The 20,710-nt window shown below is 37.4% G+C and overlaps 1 protein-coding gene across 1 annotated transcript in view; it reads right to left on the reverse strand.

Moving 5' to 3' along the window:
- The window catches only part of LOC101738719 (progestin and adipoQ receptor family member 4), a 56,691-nt gene that overhangs the window by 27,713 nt on the left and 8,268 nt on the right, over nt 1-20,710 (reverse strand). The window contains exon 2 of the mRNA XM_021350855.3: nt 13,826-14,044. Within this exon, the coding sequence (XP_021206530.1) occupies nt 13,826-14,044 (219 nt within the window). The remainder of the gene's footprint in view (nt 1-13,825; nt 14,045-20,710) is intronic.

Here is a 20,710-nt window from a genome sequence, read left to right on the forward strand (position 1 = left end):
TTTCACGGCCATTGACTTTGAATGTCGGTTTTTCGAATCGAGATTCTTGAAGGTGTTTCCTTACATTGGCGTTACGTAAATGTGTTTTGCAAACGTTTTCTCATTCGATAGGAACAAGTAAATAGCCAGAATTATTAAATTAAAAAAGATAGAGTATTTTTACTAGTATTACGGTCAATGAGTAAAAGCTGTGGCAAAATGGTTGAAACCTAGGTTATTATTGTACTAGATTAATTATTTTCAATATAATAATATAACATATATGGCAGGACTGTTCATTCCTTCGATTATCTAATTTTGTTTTTTCAAGTTAATTTTTCTCTATATTGCTTTGAATTTAACTATTCTCTTGAGTGTTTCCCGTAAACTAAAAATAGGGTTTGAAGGATCTGTTCTTGTTGATGTTCAGAACGATAGACACTAAAGTTGAGGGGCGCCGTAGGGTCGACTGTGTTCGAAGAAAATTAAAACGCGACACACCACCTGGCTTGGTTTCTGACCTAACGATAGCGCGCCTCTCCATTTTAGGATTAGGAGAAGGCTCATTTAACTGGTTTAATAAGTAGGTGACTAGCTTTTACGCGCAGCTTACGCCAATATACAGAAAATATTCTTCCTCTATAATAATATAATGAAATGCACCCCTTATGTTCTACCACCCTGACAGCCTGTAACCAACCAAACTGACCGAAAAAGTTTGAAACGTTATAATCTTACAAAATCTGAGTCATAAGCATCTATCTACAATTTTTTTTAATGTCCTTGTAGGCAGACAAGCATACGGCCCACCTAATGATGAGTGGTTACCGTCGCTCATGGACTTCAGCAATGCCAGGGGCAGAGCCAAGCCGCTGCCTGCCGTTGAGTATACTCCACAAGCCTCGTTGGAAGCGCTTTGACATATCATTTATATTTCAACTTTATATATATTTCCTTTATATTCTTTATACTTTATATTTATGTCTACGATTCGCGAATACCCGTTAAGAGATAATTTTCGAAACTCCAGTCCGTTGTACTTTACCGGTCTTTATATGTTTAATCTTCTTAGTTAAAACTAAGTCGACAAAACAATTCAAATACAAAACTATAAACCGCAAATTTGAAGAAAACAGTTAGAGAGTTTGGATATTCCAGTGTCGCCAGCTTTGAAAACGACATCAATAAGATCTGCCTTGAAAATTATAACTTTATACTCGTATAAAGACTTATATTTACTAATTAGCTTAGGCTTTGCAGTATTAACTAACAGAGTTACAAGGTAAGTTCGTTTTCTTACACGCATACTGATTTACAGAAACTTATCGATTGTTCGTGAAGTAAAATGTTATTTTTCACGAAACTTCACACATTCGTTATTCTAGTTATCATTCCTTCGCCTGCCTAAGTGTTTGCTTAGAAAAATTGATACGCAACCGCTGAATTTGTATATATCGTCGCTTCGTTTGATACGGGTGAGCATTTTATCTTATTAATTCATAAACCATTTTATTATAATGACGATACTACTACATAATACTATGAAAATTCATACATTTAATGAACATTTAATGTTTCGAGTTAATCCGGCGTGGTCTTCATGCTCATTTCGTGTTTCATAGCGTATGCCCTTTGATGGCGCTAATTATGAGGAGTCGACCAAATTTCTAAAATTTACGGCTCTGTGAATTTAAACATTACTGCTACGCCAAACTGTATAATTTAAAAGTGCTTACTAGTTAGAAGCTTTATTTTATAATTAAAATAATTCTAGGGATTGCTATTTACTTCATTAATAAAATAACTTATTTGTGGACTTGCTTTAGATATTATTAATGAACAGACGCTCAATGTTATTGAATAACATTCGCAGTTATTTTTAAACTGTATAAATGGGTCTACGAACGGCCCACCTGGTGTTAAGTAGTTACCGGAGCCCATAGACATCAACAATGAAAAGCCACTACTTACTTTGAGACATGGATTCTAAGTCTCAGTTTTATAGCACAACGGTTGCCACAACCTTCAAACGTATTTCTGCATCACGGTAGAAATAGGCAGGGTACCTACCCGTGCGCCGTGCTCACAACACGCCCTACCACCAGTAATTAGGAAATTTGAATTTTAGCGGGTTTGATTTATATTACAGGATGTTATTCCTTCATCGCGGAAGTCGTTCGTGAACCACATATGATAAGTGCGTATTTCATTAGAAAAAATTGTACCTACATGCGGGATTCGAACACCGGCACGGTCGAATCGCTCGATACGAATGTACCAGGCGTCTATCGTTTAGGCCACGATGACTTCTTTTTTTTTTTTCTATGTTCTGTCTATTTATTTCAAGTACCAAGAAATTATTACTAAATGCGTCTCTTGTAAATAAATCGGATTAGGATAACAATTTTTTAAATTATAAATAAACAGATTTCAATTTAACGCGTACTCTGAAAACAAAGGAAAATTGTCGTCAGCAAAACGTGTAATTAAACGAAGTGACTACTGTGATACTTTGGAGATCAAAGCGATGCGAAATCGAGCCTACGACGTTCCTCCAGAATACATGACCTACATGCTGGCGATGCTCCACTGACATTTATGAACTTTACTTAGGGACAGCACTGGTGTAAGCAAAAGCTTTGTAGCTCGATTGGATGCGCTCAAAGGAAAATTGGCGTAGATATTAGTATGAGACCAACTATTGTTTGCTAGTTAAAAATCGAAGACGATAAGTAAATGTGACAGTTTTTTACTTATTACTGATATTTTTACTTCGAGTAGAGTATGCTATAGTAGTCATTTGAAGCAGTCGATTGAGACCAAGAGATTGTGTTGCGTAGTTCGAATATTATGACACAAACGGTGCGGTATTTTAGGTGTCATTTTTAGGATCCCGAAAAACTTTATTAATTTATTTTTAAATTCGATTCAACACCCTAAACTCCACTGAATAAGATCGTTAATCACCAAATAAGACAGACAAGAAATTTATAAACCCCCGTTCTTTACTAATGACGGATATGTGGTAAATAAATACAGTTTTATTTAAGTAGTGGTTGCAAAAGTTTCATATGTTAGTCCATTGATCAGCTTGCACAATGTGTAGTCTGACATTTTAGTAACACCAAGGACCCTGAGCAAGGTAACCCTTTGGTTGTTCTCGTGCTACTGGCGTTCATTAGATACGGTTGACTTTGACTTTATAGTTATTGTGTAAAACAAACTTTTTCCGTTGTTAAATAAATATACAGCTGTAATTAATACAAAAGTTTCAACGTCATGTTTAAACAATCCGAAAGTTTGTCACTTTGATATTGAGAAGTTAAAATTAACAACTTTCTCGGGGTGCATTGTTTACGAGAACAACGGCTCTTCTGAGACGATATACATAAAATATGTATGTGTACGCACAAGGAATATGTATATACTTGCTTGACTTCCGTAGCTGTATACAAGGTTTGCTTCTATTGTACCTATTAATTAGTTTACTATTTTAACCTTATTGACTATAACAGGGATATATTATACCTTATTGACTATATAGGGCTAAATTTGACAAGACGGACATTCATAGTAGTAGCCTTTATATTTGAGAGCATCACTGTCAGACACTACCTCATCATCAACCGGCAGTAACAGTATCCTCTTAATATTTTGCTACTTAAATGTCTCCGTGTTTGATATATGTACGAGTAATATATGGCTTCCAGTAACAACTTAACTACAGATGAGCTCTGAGCTCGTCTGCGCATCTAAAGTAAAAAACGAAATTATGAAACAAATTACGTTAATAATAACTTAATTACTAATGTTGTTTTCCAACAGGCTTGAACTAGGAATCGATTAGTAGACGCTGAAATACCAACTTCATCCAGGACGGAGGAAGCACGCGATATAGAGTGAACATATAACATTTTCATAAGATTTTAGATCCATTCCTCGCACGCTCATCGTACGAGGCACGAACTGTCCCGATCGCCGCTCACATAAATCATCCCTAACGCGTCAAACGAAATAAACTTTTGATCAAAATTTTTACCTGCACTTTATGCTTCAATTTGGGTATTGATTTGAATTTATTCATGATGCCCATGTTTGTTTTTCATTTTTATGTTTGATACTTAAAACCTCGTGCGTGTCCTCTTACATTGCTTCGTATTTATTTACCATTACCTAAAGTTTTATAAAGAGCCTACAAAAATATAATTACATTTTACTTTCATGACGATATCTTTGTTATATGATAGATGATCCGAACGCTTCTTCAAGTAGTATAGATTTTCTGAGCGTCCCACATTTATTGTGATTTCTAAAATGATGGATGAACGAAACTGTCGGTGTCACAGAGGGAAGCCTGCGAGAAGATTAAATAGCTATAGAGTTATTATTTGTTTACGCACTGTTGAAAGATTTTTATTGAGCAGGTATAAAAAAAATAATGTTGTTAGCTGATTGGGGCAAGAATCTAAGCATGGCCTTGTTATTCATATACTCGTATGTTATTCAAGAGATCGAAAGTTTGAGCCTGGACAATGGAAATGTAACACTACCTATCTATACTGTATTGCATTGTAACGTTAAAACTGAGTATGTGCATGTGTATGTTTTGGAAGACGCACAGTTCCGTAGTTATGAGGTTTTGAGGTCACGACTGAAACACAAAAAAAACAATAAACTTCATAATTTAAAGTATATAATTTAGCACTTTTATAAATGTTTGCACTGAAATTGATTCGCGACATTCAATTTTGATGGTCATGATCTATTAATGAGTGGGCGTAAAACGATTATAGATCAAGGTACCGGGACGTCTGGTCGCCGATATAAATATCCGACGTTAAGGTTAAGGGTTGTGAACACAATTTGTATTGTGTATATTTTAAACCTTTTTTTTCAGCCCTGATACTTCCTCTGATGGACATAGGACCTAAGGTTCGCCACAGTAACCAGTCCTACGCAGCCCCGCAATCTTTAACAGGTCGTCAGTTCACCTCATGGGTACTTTTTGTAAGGGTTTAGTGAAATGGATGTGTCTATGGGAATTAATTATCAATCAAACTAATATCATGGAATGTATGGGCGTAAATGCCACTAATGACAATAGCCGCCGGTAACTACGTTCCCGATCCTGCGGCCCGAATGAAACGCAGTCGACGTCGCCCAAAACACATCATTTCGGATCCTCCCGATCCTCTAAGAAAAGAGTATTTGCCGCGATAATGAAGAGATCATAACTGCAAGAACGCGCGAGAACGTAAATGTCGTCAACCACCTTGAGACACGTGTTTTAAGTCTCAGTTTTACAGTACAACAGTCGCCCCACCTTTCATACCGAAACGCATTATTGCTTCACAGCAGAAATACGCAGGGTGGTGGTACCTACATGTGCGGACTCACAAGGGGTCCTACCACCAGTTAGCAGTACGAAGCGGGTTCACTGTGCCCATTGATGATCATGACAATGCTGATGAGCGGCTGTCATTACTAACTCTCAGGTGAGTCGTATGCCCTACCAACAATGGAAATTAAAAACTAAGAATAAGTACTTAAGTACAGATTTGATACAGATACATTTTAAGTGCCAAGCTTGCTGAAAACAAAAATAACGTTAGGCTCTGTGTATTTTCAGCAAAATATTTCTGCGGAATCTAAGCATTTGTTTGTTCCCTCATTGTTATTCATGAGTTTTGTTACAGAGAGTAAGAGTATAAGAAAACAAATCATATTCTTTTCACGATGTCACTCCGGGGGCCTGAATTTGTATAGAGCGAACTGCAATATTCTAAAACAAAATATTCTCGCGGGCAGCGAGATAATAAAAGAAAACAAATTTATTTTTCTAAAGAATTACGTGCAGAGTAGAGGCAGGCCTCGGTAACGGCTGACAAAACAGACTACTAGTGATTATTTCACGTAATGAAAGTGACGAGGGCGGATATTTCGGGGCTTCTTTCATTAAAACGTAGTTTTCTTCTGCTGTTGTTTTATTTTTAAATAACGACCCGCCCTTGCTACGCCTTTTTTTTATTGCTTAGATAGGTGGACGAGCTCACAGCCCACCTGGTGTTAAGTGGTTACTGGAGCCCATAGACATCCACAACGTAAATGCGCCACCCATCTTGAGATATAAGTTCTAAGGTCTCAAGTAAGTTACAACGGCTGCCCCACCCTTCAAACCGAAACGCATTATTACTTCACGGCAGAAATAGGCAGGGTGGTGGTACCCACCCGCGCGGGCTCAGAAGAGGTCCTACCACCAGTAATTACGCAAATTATAATTTTGCGGGTTTCATTTTTATTACACGATGTTATTCCTTCACCGTGGAAATCAATCGTGAACATTTGTTGAGTACGTATTTCATTAGAAAAATTGGTACCCGCCTGAGATTCGAACACGTCGTCGTCGAAGTCTTATCTGTTAGGCCACGACGACTTCAAAAACTTCGTAAACATGAAATTTTATTATTGATAGCTGAGTCCCGCGATGTTACCTGCGGTTATTGTCGTACCGCGGGTGACGCCGCGGGGTAAAGCTAGTCTAAAAAAAGTAGCCTAAGTTACTTTTTATATCATCAGCTACCTATCAGCGAAAGTCTCGTCAAAATCGGTCCAGCCGTTTCAGCGATTAGCCGGAACAAACAGGCAGACAGACAGACAGACAAAAATTAAAAAAAATATATTTTGTTATATGTACTGTGGTATACATACTTACGCATTTAGTAAAAAATGGTTATTTTATTATTACAAATAGACACTCCAATTTTATTGATTTGTATAGAGTAATGCTATAACTGTCTAGAATTTAACGGATTTGGTTTCATTGCTATCCGCTATTGTCCGAATTGGTACTGTCCGCCCTGACTATTTCTGCCGCGAGCAATTGAGACGCATTCGGTACGAAAGAATAGGAAGGCCGTTATTTCGGTGTTCGTTTCTGCATAATCAGATCAAATCAGAGGCTCTTAGAAAAGTCTTCCCATTTAAAAATGACAATTCACTTGGAATTTATCGATAGTAAGCCTTGTTTACAAGATTTTTTTATGAAATACTACCTAACAGATACAATCTAACATAATTTTTGAATACACTTAACACAAAAAAATGCATAGCATTTTCTTCTTCGAGCAAAATTACATTTGGTGTTTTTAATCTTAAAAAAATACATATGGATTTACAAGTTTCAAAATATCGCTAAAAATTTTTGGACAACACAGATTTATTCTGAAATCATTACCTTCTAAGTTATTGATTCATTTACAACAAGTCTTTTTAAATAAAGTACATGATAATATTGGAAAGATATGCTCTTAAAATGCTAGTAAAACTTTTAGTATCCCAATGAGGCCTTGCCGTGAGTTAATGTAAGTGCACCCTCTCATTGCAAGCTGAGGTTTATACGCAGTGACGTCACTTACACGTCTATAAAACAGTAGAGCTCAAAATTATACACGTCTCGTAAAACCATATTATGTATTTGAAAATCTAGGTTGGTATTTAAAAATTACATAAATCAATATATTTTTTAATATTTCGAGTATTTCTCATGTTTCGACTTGACCCATCTCATATAAACTAGGGATTACTATTATTAAATTGGAATTAGGTTAGTATTGGTTTTATATTATTGGTATATAAAAGTAGGTATAATATTTTCTGAATATCTTGTCTATATTGTCAAATAAATGAAGTCTTTATGTAATTAATTGTGGTATATTGTATTTACGAGAAAGAAAGTGCATTTCATTTTAAAAGTATGTTAATCTCAAAAATTATATTTCCAATCACTTGAATTAAGAACGATGAAATAAAATTAAATTTTAATTGATCAAAATTTAAATACAAAAATGTGGTCATTGCATTAGACAGGTCCTATTTGAAAACAATTTTTGTGTACCATTTATCCGAAACCAAATTAAATTTAACGTTTTACTACTTTACTGATGTCGTCGTGGCCTAATGGATAACATGTCCGGTGTATTCGTGTTGAGCGATACACCGGTGTTCGAATCTCAGGCGGGTACCAATTTTTTTAATGAAATACGTATTTAGCAAATGTTCATAATTGACTTCCACGGTGAAGGAATAACATCGTGTAATAAAAATCAAACCCGTAAAATTATAATTTGCGTAATTACTGGTGGTAGGACCTCTTGTGAGTCCGCGCGGGTAGGTACCACCACCCTGCCTATTTCTGCCGTGAAGCAGTAATGCGTTTCGGCTTGAAGGGTGGGGCAGCCGTTGTAACTATACTTGAGACCTTGGAACTTATATCTCAAGGTGGGCGGCGCATTTACGCTGTAGATGTCTATGGGTTCCAGTAACCACTTAACACCAGGTGGGCTGTGAGCTCGTCCACCCATCTAAGCAATAAAAAAAATTGTAATGAGTTTTAAAAAGATATGCATGTTCTTTTAAGTATACGTATTTGTAAGCTTGAGGGTAGACATTATCTTGTTGAACACCAAGTAAAACGATGTCACCTTTTGATTCCTGATTTAATCAACAATATTATGTTATCTTAACAATTCACTTTAACACTTGTCCAACTTTAACCAGTACGTACAACAGTCACTGAATCACACAACGTAACAAGGATATAGTAAGTGCACTAGGCAAGCGCAGTCCAACGAATGTTCATTTCAAGGCACGTTCCGCCTTTTTATACTAGCCGGCGCAGCTGGCTTATGAGTCACTTCTGTTGCAGCTGTTGTTTACGAGTGGAACGACACGGCCGGCGCACCTGGCTTGTGTGAGTCACTCCTATTGCACGTGCTATATAACATAAATATCGTTAACGCCGTCACGGCCATACTGACGTGCGCTCGTCCTCGTGCGCGCATTCTTATGGTATGTCTGTGAACAACAAACGTGTTCGTTCATCCTGACATTAACGGATGCAACTTAAAACGTGGTCTATGATATTGAATCTAGTACGGTTCGGTTCACATAATTCTTCAGAAAATCCTATACTGGCTATAAATAACCTGCAGACTGCTTACATACCTGGGCCAGCTCATTTAAAACTCTTCAGGTATGTAAGTATGTCCCTTTTAACTTAGACCGGAATTGTTATCCCTTCAGTTTTTCGAACTGGACCGGTTAATGCTAGACCGAATCGCAATCCCTGTAGCTAATTGTTGTGGCTAATCTGGATGAAAATCCCTATAGCCAAGCCATTGGACCGGACAGACCCTTCAATGACTTCACACTTTTTTTTTCTTTTTTTTTTTTTGCTAGTCCGGATTAACATCTCTCTAGCCACATACAATTCTCTTTTTTTTTTTTTTTTTTTAATCTGCGTGTACGTTAGCGTTTGTTAAAACATTTCTTAAACCAGAACATTTATACAGAATTTCTTCAGAAATAGTGCGAGACCGACCATCGTTTTCTACATTTCCAACACCTGCACCTGAGGTGCCTGAGCTTACAGACATTGTATCACTACCCACAGACTATGTTTGCTGTATCGCTATTTGCGGATAAAAATGTCGCTTCTATTGTCAGTGATAGAGTCGTCATAATTAAGATCAGTTTCACGAACAAGATTAATTAACCCATCTGTGTACGCCGTCACGTCATCGTCACTATAATTTTCAGAAATTTCTAGTAGGCCTGACGGGCCTCGAGGTACTTCGCGTAAGTTTTCATGGGGAACTTTGTACACTAGAACCATTTACATATCTCAACTTATACCTATCGTTTTCCAAAACTGCAGATGATTGAAAGATTACTGGTGGCCCGGAGGCCTTTCCCGCTTCACCAGGACGGGTGGGCGAGCAAAGGCTCAGCCAAGAGGGGTGGGATTTGCTAACAACTGCCCGAGCGCCTCCGCAGGAGACCTAACAACTCAAGAGCAATTGCTTCGCGAATGAATCTACTACCGGATCGGAATCGCGACCCACTGAGAAGATCCGGCGAGAAACTCAGTGGGCTGATGCATGGGTTAGGTTGCACGTCGACCTCTTTGTCGAGTTCGACGAGTACGATTACTGGGGTTCCTCAGCCTGCTCCTAGTGTTAGAGCTGAAGGTATCTAATGCAAGAGTTATTGGATCTGATGGATCCGTAAGGACGTGTCTAGGGTGACTACGGTGACTTGTTCATGAAACCGCTTACCATTGAATAATTTACTATGGCTTTGTTTTATAAGACTACAGTCTGACCCTGAATGGAACATAAAGGGGGAGCCAAAACCACTTATCTGTAACACACTGAAGCTCTGGAACACACGTTGACGTCTCTGGTTGGACCTGCCACAGCACCTGGAGCAGTGTCGTTTTTCTTCTTGTAGCGCATGGAACACCCAGAAGCTACATGGCTCGCATCACCGCACACGTAACAGCCGACTTGCAGGCGAGAGCCGGGCGCCCACGGATGAGGAGGTTGTTCAGGTTTTGCAGGCTCACAGTCTCCTACGAGGCGGCGCGCACTAGCGCAAGTGCAGCCGGAGCGCGGGGGCTCCAATATCGGCAGTCCGTGCTGGAGGCGTGATCTCGTCGTTTGGCGGACCCGTCGGCCGGCCTCCGTACCGTCGAGGTGATCTGCCCGGTTCTCGCGGACTGGGTGGGCCGCGACCGCGGAAGTCTCACCTCCGGCTACCTGTGCAGACTCACAAGACATTTTACCACCATGCAAACTTCTTACCGCAACAAATCTTACCAGCCACCACGCAAACTACAATTTTACGGGTTCCACTTCTCCTACACGATGTTACTCCCACACTGAGGAAGCCAACCGCGAACACTTGTCAAGCACGCACAAGCACGCACTTCACCGGAAAAACCTGCATCCGCCAGCGGAACCCGAACACCGCCGCATCGCCAGGCACGAACGCACCGGACGTCTTATCTTACAGGTCACGACGACTTCAGATGTGTAAATTTTTCTTCCCCACGGAAACTTGCTTGCTTTCTTGCTTGCTTGCTGGAGCCCGAAGTCATCGAACGTGTAGTGTTATTGGTATTGAATCGAGTAGATTCTAAAATTTCAGCGACAATTCACAGTCTCATGTCCTGGTTTACTGTACTAGTGCCATGTAACTCTAGCAGTAGTCATTGGCTTAAAAACGATTCGTGTCGGAACTACCCACTCGTCATGACAGATCCATTATTGCGATCGAAGTTTCACTTGAGATTTGCACTTGCCTTAATTTCTTGCAATAGCTTGTTACGTGTTGTATTTCCGTTAGTAAATGCCATGTGATGAAGTCGACAGTCAAACTGGGCAACATGAGCCAGAACGTAAGATGTGACGATTTCTTCGTGGCTCAGATCTTCCATCGAGGTAACAGAGACGTTATTACACGACTTACGTATGCTGCATTCACGCTCTTGTGGCGTACCACTACTAGTATTCTGATCTGCATCATGTTTTTTTTGCTGTACTTCGAACATGTTCAAACACGTCACGCCAGTGAGAGTAGAGTCCTGATCTCACTTCTGATGTAAGCTTGAGGGTAGACATTATCTTGTTGAACACCAAGTAAAACGATGTCACCTTTTGATTCCTGATTTAATCAACAATATTATGTTATCTTAACAATTCACTTTAACACTTGTCCAACTTTAACCAGTACGTACAACAGTCACTGAATCACACAACGTAACAAGGATATAGTAAGTGCACTAGGCAAGCGCAGTCCAACGAATGTTCATTTCAAGGCACGTTCCGCCTTTTTATACTAGCCGGCGCAGCTGGCTTATGAGTCACTTCTGTTGCAGCTGTTGTTTACGAGTGGAACGACACGGCCGGCGCACCTGGCTTGTGTGAGTCACTCCTATTGCACGTGCTATATAACATAAATATCGTTAACGCCGTCATATTCATTTTGTTGATCCCATTCAATATATGGGCTCATATCCGATCATAAACTAAATGTGATTTGAAAATGCCAACATTTGTTAGTCGAAATGACGAAACGCGACAGTAACAAATGTTTTACGAGTGAAACCCTCGTTAAAACCGTCATTTGTTTTGCCTGAATTCAGTTACGTAAATGTATTAAGCAGGCTACCACCTCGCCTCGGACAACTCCCAGCTCTTTTAATCACCGATTACAACGGATAGCAAACATTGTGTTATTTCTATAACATAAATTATACTTAAGTAAATTGTTTAAATAATTCGGTTTATACTGTTATTTATTATATTTTAAGAATGTAAGTGATGTCGTAGAAATATGATAATAAATTTTCTACACTTTTAACGGTACTTTTAGCCACAAGCACCGGTCACCGTCCTCGTCGAACCCGTCGCTTGCGACGAAGGGCTCGACGAGCGAATTAACCCATAGACACAGCCCACTGAGTTTCTCGCCGGATCTTCTCAGTGAGTCGCGTTTCCGATCCGCTGGTAGATTCTGCGAAGTACTGCTCTTGCTAGGGTCAGTGTTAGCAACACTCCGGTTTGAGCCCCATGAGCTCACCTACACACGTTAGGGTGAAGCTGAAATAGCCTCTCAAGTTCATCAGCATAGGTAAGAAAAAAAAGTACACTTTTAATGCCTTCCTGTTACTTCATAACATTCTATCTAACTGCCGTGAGCTCGGCTGTGTGCTTAGTGAGAGTTTTTTTAAAGTTCTCGAGAGCGTAAAAGTTAACTCAAATTTACTTAAATTAAAGTTATCAAATTTACTTAAATTGTAGATCTCTATGGGCTCCAATAACCACTTAACACCAGGTGGGCTGTGAGCTCGTCCACACATCTAAGCAATAAAATAAAATAAAAAAAAACATGCAGTTGGAACAGCGCTCCTATGGGAAAATGTAGGCAAACGTTCCAGCTCAACGCAATCGAGAGAGAACGTTAAGAAACTCGCACTAAGCACACTGCTGATTTTCCACAATGAATTTTAATTTTGCTACGCATTGCATAAGCTGAACTAATGCGATTGCGTGCCTCGTTACCAGCCTTTAGAAGCTTTTAGCTTTTAGAATATTCACACTTATAGGACAGCTTGGAGATATTTATTTATAATATAAATTTTAAGGGGTCCCAAGGTCCACATTTAATTTTCGTATTTGAGGTTTGAGCCTTCCAAAATGACCATACTTTTCATTTGGATAATTTTGTGTTTTGTGATATTTTTCCACACTAAGGTTCCCTTAATTTTGATATCAACACTGTAGGAGGAATACTACATACAACGCACACAACAATAACATCTCGGTCGGTCGGTCGAGCACAAAAGTTGTAAAATATTCTAAACGCCAATAATATTATTATAATGAAAATAATTAACGCGAAATTAAACAGTAAAATTAGTTTAATTTTCTCATGGATCGTAATGATTAAATATACTTTCTTCTATATTTTATAACGTTTTGTCGTGCCTTTGCAAGCCAGAGCGCCATTCAAAATTATTTATAATTAGAGTATATGATCTCATGGCAACCTGGTGTTCAAGTGATTACCGGAGTCCATAGGCATTCTTCTTCTCAGTATTAGTATTACGGCTGTATCACTCTTCAAACTAAAACACATTACTACTTCGGGCCAGAAATAGGCAATACTCGTGTGGGCTTCTAGATGCTCTGGTTATTACTGGTGGTGACTAGTATTAATGCAATCTATCAAGGGGTTTGATTTTTATTGCACTGTGTTTTATTCCTTTGTCGTAGAAATCATTACTGGATCATGTCTCAGATACATATTTCATTAGAACAAATGGTACTTGCCTGCGCTATTGAACACCGGCACGGTCGCATCAGTCGATATGAATGCACCGGGTTTCTTATCCTTTAGGCTATGGCGACATCAATTTATAGGTCTTTATTGGAAAGTTTAATAGAATTAAAAAAAAAACTGATTATATCTTAAAAACTGAAGTCAGATAAAGGTTACTCACCTATGCTCTGGCTGACCCAAATACCCAACATATCGAGTTGTAGGAGGCGATGGTAAAGGGTTTCTCCTCGAGCGTGGTTCATAAACAGATGGTACAAGAAGGAGCCGCACCAAGGCGCTAGAGCCCCGAGAAGATGGCAGAGAGATAGGAACCACGCACCGCCTCCACCCCAAGGCAGCAACCATGGAAGAACTGCCAGGATGTACAGCAAAGATATCCCTGAAAACAAATAAGAATATGTTATAAACTTTTTAATTTTATTTTTCTTACCTTGTCTTCGGTAAAAAACTGAACCAGGGTGCCGAGGATACATTACAGCAGGCAGGTTATAGTAAAAAAAAATACATGCCTATCATATTTTCATTACGATGAAGGAACAACCATTTCGTAAAAATCAAAACCAAAAAATAATAACTTTGCGTATTCACTTTAGATAGAAGCTTATCTACATATCAAGTTAGGTGTCGACATTTTTTTTATTGTTTAGATGGGTAGACGAGCTCGCAGCCCACCTGGTGTTAAGTGCATACAATGTGTTTCTGCTAAATAATAGCTGAATAATGTTTTTTGTCCTCATTAGGATTAATGCAAAACTTCGTCAAACAAAAGTATTTTTAAATTATTACTTTTCTATTCCAACCCTCTTGATATTAAGTGGATACCGAAGTTTATAAACATTAACTTACTGGTGATAGGACCTCTTGTGAGTACGCGCGGGTGGGTACCACCATCCTGCCTATTTATGCCGTGAAGCAGTAATGCGTTTCGGCTTAAAGGGTGGCGCAGCCGCTGTAACTATACTAGAGACCTTAGAGGTTATATCTCAAGTTGGGTGGCGCATTTACGTTGTGGATGTCTATGGGCTCCAGTAATCACTTAACACCAGGTGGCCTGTGAGCTCATGTACTCATATAAGCGAGAAAAAAAAAATAAGAAAAAAAAAACTATCTGAGATAGATATTTTTTTGTTTAGTTACGACAGTCCGTAGGAAAATATTTTTAATTTATTCATCAAACAACATACGAATATCCATCGTCCGATATTTATTTCAGCCCTTAATAAAAAAAGAATCCTGTTTTCATAAATGATGTGCTAGGAATGTGTTTGGATAGTGGCCTTTTATGGTACTCGTAATAAAATATTTGGGGCGGGTGGATCGTGAGTAATCGCAGTCACGACTTTCCAATGCGCTTCCAAAATATTTCTACAGTATGATTTGTATATTAATGATTAAATGGGTAACAAATAAATGAACAGAAACAAAACAAAAACAAAATTGTTTGAAAACACAAGGAACACAACACCGGAAATACTGTTCGAAATATGTAAATATTTCAAACACTGCTGAGTTTCAGCAATCCCATAGTGTTATACGGAATACATGCAGAGTATGGAGGAGCCCATAGAGCCAGGTTTTACTTCCGAATATAGCTAATTAATTAATAACTTCTATAGATAGGTATGATTCAGATTGTCTGAAGAGCACCGAAGGGACTAATAAGTAAAGGCGTAAGGAAGAGGTATACCTACGTATCTCATAACATAAAATAGCTAGTTTCGGAAAAAATATTACCATGTAGCAACTCTCATCTTCTTTTGATTTTTAGCCAGACTACTATCACATAGCATCCTATAACTTACGTGGAAAAATAATGTGTGGAAGCCGACCTCGGATGCCCTTCACGGATAAAAAAATTATAGAAACACTACGTGGCTTAGTTAGCTTTGGTCTATACGACCTCACATATTCCATTGTACACTTCTATATTGGTCCTTCTCCTCCTAGGTGTTGAGAAGATACATCCTTAACGGATTTAACAGTAGGTAGTTGAACAATAATACGACGCGATTAAATTTTAAATTAGATATTCCTCGTGGATGAACAGAGGTCTGTATTGATCTAGCGATCTTTCTTGATCTAATTGAATAAAGCTCTAAGCAAATCTAATGTAAATAGGTTTTGTCTATTTATAATTTTAAGAACTATTCATGAACGATCAACAAGTAAACAATTTAATGAATTTAAAATTACATTTGAATTCGAATAAATTTACATCGCAGTACCTCTGCGGCGTCGGCTGCAAATTTATATTTCATAAATTGACTTACAAAAGTTTACGCTTATATTAATTTACGGAAAAGTCTCAGCTCGACTCATTGGTAGTGCCCGAGTTTTATGTGGTAATTATGCTAAATTATTGCCCATTCAGCATTTACCATTTCAACATATCCATTTTTATATATTATCTTTTTGAAGGCAACTGTATCATTGATTTTATTTCAGTATAAATAATTTTGAATGATTTCAGGACAAAGGATAGGTGAATTCCGTCGGCGCGTTTTATGTGTACGTTTCTCTGATATAGCTACCGCAAACATGTTCATGTTAGCCCGGAATTCTAAATATTGTAAGATTATAATGTAACGAATTTAAAATTTCTTCCTGAATAAATTGTTTGGCTACAAATTGAGCGATCCAATTACAATTAATGATGATACTTTAGAATTGTTAGGTACCTCTAGAATGATATTTATGCTTTCTATCAAATTTTAGCCTGTTGAAAGTCCTAGATTATTTTGTATTTCAGTATATATGGTAAAATCCGTATTTCACTTCTATCGCGCTCATGTGGCAAGGTGGGTAGCGGCATTAATGTGCTATGCACTTCAATATTTAGGACCAAGTGAGGTCACGAGCTCATCTACTCCACTATCATAAAAGACAAGCCTGCTACCGTTGAATAGACAATTAATCTAAGCACTTTGCTAACGAAATGACTTTTGGGAAGTAGCGTTACAAGAAAGTACTAATGGCGCGATGCCAGAATGAGAATGTCTCTGGTCGAAAAAATCTTGTTCCAATAATCCTGCTATCCTATTATTCCCATTTGCCCTACATAGTCAACTTAAGTACGAAAACACGTTTCATGATAACAATAACAAAACGCTGTCGGTGAATTCATCGTATTAAGTTCGTTACTTAAATTTTGACAAAATCCCTGATCGTCTTTTCTATGTGATCATTTTACTGTTTACAGAGACAAAGTTCGCGATTTTACGTGCTACGTACTTACGGAGTTAAGGTCAGAAAGAAATAAAAGAAACGATGTTAAATTACTATTAGAATTTCTTTTATAAACGGTTAATAAATAAAATTACCTAGATGGCAACAAACCACAATAACTTTCTAATGAAAATATGAACTTCTACAAATAAAATTATACATACACAAATGTTTTTATCACTCACGGATAACCAGAAACTGAAATAATTAATTGGTTTGTGTTATTACAAATTTTTTCGCCCTTAATACGTAGCTTTTTTTGACAAGCTTGCGAAATGATTATTCGTCATTATTAAAATTATAAATTCATTCACACTGTTGGCTAGATATCACCTCAGGGCTTCACAGGGCTAAAATAAAAAATGGCTGTCCTACTTGTTGCCATCTTGGTGTTGTCCATAGACAGCAGAGACTCACTATCACGCGAAAAGCCTACTTGTTTTTCTTTAGTCTTTAAAATGTGGTTTCACTGTTACATCGCCGTTCTAAAATCTAAATCAGTATTTAACTTAAGTCATTAGATACAACAGCAATCTTCATCTAACAGTTCACAAGTTTGTGCGCGATACGAAACGCGAACTTGCAGAAACAACAACGGGAATTGAGATCGAGGAAGTGTTTTATTATTATCAACAATGCTGTTATGATCAATATTGTTTTTTTTGTTTTCGTCTTGATTCGTCATTACAATCATACATATGTAAAGTTCATGATTAATCAACTTCGGTAAAAGAAACAAATGACTAAAACGCTCCTCTCCATTATGGACTATTTTTAAAACTTTTTTAAAGACGCCCATGTCACAACGTTGCACAGTGAGGGGGAATTCGGCTTAGAGCGAGATGAAACGCGGTATAAAGTTTCCCGGAAGTTCATTGAAAACCTCCACGTTCACTGCGATGTAAAATTCCTCAAGCCTGCTTGAACAGCCTACCCACGGTGGATGCGTTACCTAACAAACTATGTGCACACATTGTATTTAAATTATATTTTATTTTTATTTAAATTATTATATAAAATTGATTACAATTTATTATTATGTGGAATGGAGCATTGGACATTTAACTATGCACGTATTTTATATTAACGATAGGAAATTCTAGTTTACATTAAACTTGCGACATTGTTATGTACGAATAGGTGTACCCATGAAAATAATTCAGAATCAAAAGATGTTTTCGAGACATTCGATTTTCAGATTTTTTTTAAAAGAAATAGCTGTGTGAGTGTAAATTACGCAAAAAGTTTTCCTGAGGCACCCTAGCCTGTGGCATCCTATAAGCCCCTGTACGTAATATAATATGTACAAGGGGTATATTTTAAAGCAATCGTTATTGTGGTCGCACAGGTATTACGTCGATTTTTCGATTATCGACATATGAGACGGTTTTCGTTTGTAGGTGATCGATTGGTTGTGGATTAAAGTTCACAATTCGAGTACCGGCATTATCATAGTAAGCTTGACGTTTCCCATATCGATATCGTCATACGTTTATAGTTCAATTTTTATTTTCATATATTAGTGAGTTAATCTTGGTAATTATTGAAATTATTCCTAATTGCGGGCACGCTAGAAATATATTTCACCATTTGCTGAAGACATTTAATTTAGTCCGTCGGTGGGTTACACTAACTTTACTTAGGTGGTTTATCCATTTGAACGCAGCAGATTAATTTGATTAAATAAGTAATTAGGAATTAAAACTATCTATTATAACTAATATGTCGCCCATTGAACCAGATCAATCTGTTACCTGTTTGATCTGGTCAGGTCAGACCAGTGCAGGTTTTATTAGAACTGTCTACGTAATGGTTCTTTTTTTACTTCAGTAAAAACTGAAAGAAACGCAACTGCCCGCAGATATTTAAATGCCTCGTGGACGGAAGCCTTAACTGTTGACGATGCGGTCGAGGTGTACAAAAGTCCTAATTGCCACAGTTTCGCAGCTCTGTGACTAAACGTACTTTTTGGGTGAACGAAGCCGCAGGAACAATGCTACGTAATTATAGGCCTTTGTCATAAAAACCGGTATTAACTTTTAAGGATTCAGGCTGATTGTGCTTGGCGACGGTCGTGAAACATTTTCCTTGCTGACGCAACACATTTTAGATTGGATTTTAAAGTAAAACCATTTAAAAACGTAAAATCATATTTATCTCAGTAATCGTGGTTGAAAATTTTGTATTATGATATTTATGACGTAACAGATATGCTGCAAGAAAGTCGTGTCCAATGGTACGGCCACATAAACCGCAGGCATCCAGACTACACCGAAATTAGATGCTTCTACGTACCAAGTCTAAGATCCTGCGGTAGGCCCAAAAAACGCTGATTAGATGTGATAAATGCGAGTATGGAGAAGAATAACCCCACCCCCATACGGAAGGATGCCGTAGACCGGGCAAAGCGGAGGAGTTTAAAGCAGGAAAGCGGACCCTATATCTTATATAGCGGGCATTATACCGGGAAAACGCTAGGAAGAAGGAAAAGTCAATATAATTACAAATAGTGAATTCGATTGAAAAGTTAATTTGCATTGTTCTTTAACAAATATATCGATTATCCATGTCCCTGACACTGCACATTCATTATGTTCATAACCAGTACTTAATATTTTCTGCACCTGCTCTGTAACATTAAATAATTGTATCTGAGTCACGTAGCTGCTAATTACGTACGAACAATAGAAGTAGTAATATACAATATACATATATGACAAAGAACAAGTCGACAATTTAGTCTGAATTATATTTATCATTTTTAAAGTAATTCGAAACATTTTTAAAAAAAGGTTCTGATTATTTTTGAGCTAATTTATGTGTGTTTTAGCAAACACATAATTAACATTATATATCCTTTTGCGCTGTACATTTGTTTTTTACACATTTCAAACCATCAATTTTTATTATAAAATCACAAATCATTTGCAGTTGTAATATGACTCACTGACACAATCAACCCCTTGTTTGCTTGAAAGTACAAGGCAACAAAAGGGTTTGCGTGCTAAACACCCTCTGAGATTAGGTACCTACATCCAGTACAAAATAATATGAAATAGTACTTTTAAAATTCAAGACATGATACATTTTAAAGTAGTTTTTATTCATTTTAGTTTAAAATGGGTTGATTTTTCTCTAAAGAAGAAATAATTTTTCATTTTCATTTCAATTTTTCATTTTTCATTCATCATATATCTTAATCACTTGCATCTAAATAGCTTAAATATCTTTGGTGTGAATTAAAGGTCAGCTTCTACGGATGTTCCTTAAGACGGATCGTTCTCTATTAATCACGTTTTTCTTGATTCAAGGAAAAATTAGGAAACTCATCTTCTAAAACTAGGACCAATTAAACATTTCCACAATCAATATTGAATACCATTAAATTTTACTTTAATAATTGCATATCTATACTAATATTATAAAGAGAAAAGATTTGATTGTTTGTTTGCATTGAATAGGCTCCGAAACTACTGAACCGATTCGAAAAATTCTTTCACTTTTGGGAAGCTACACTATCGTCGGATGACATAAGCTTTATGATATTTTCAAAAAAAATAGGGATCCTCACTAAAACTCCAATAATGTAACCCAAGATGTAAAAAAAATACCAAAAATTTATATCGCGTTTTATATCACGTGCGCTGCGAAAACTATTGATGATAGAATAAAATAATGTACTACGACTTTGCAGAACACATTTATTACAAAAAGTGTCGCGACAGCATATGTCTAACTATTGTACTCGTAGTTATGCCACAATAAGTGTTATTTTATTTTAAAAAATAAAACAACGTCAAATATTAACAATTTTGGTTTT

The sequence above is a fragment of the Bombyx mori genome, chromosome 6, assembly GCF_030269925.1.
Source record: "Bombyx mori chromosome 6, ASM3026992v2".
Classification (NCBI taxonomy): Eukaryota; Metazoa; Arthropoda; class Insecta; order Lepidoptera; family Bombycidae; genus Bombyx; species Bombyx mori.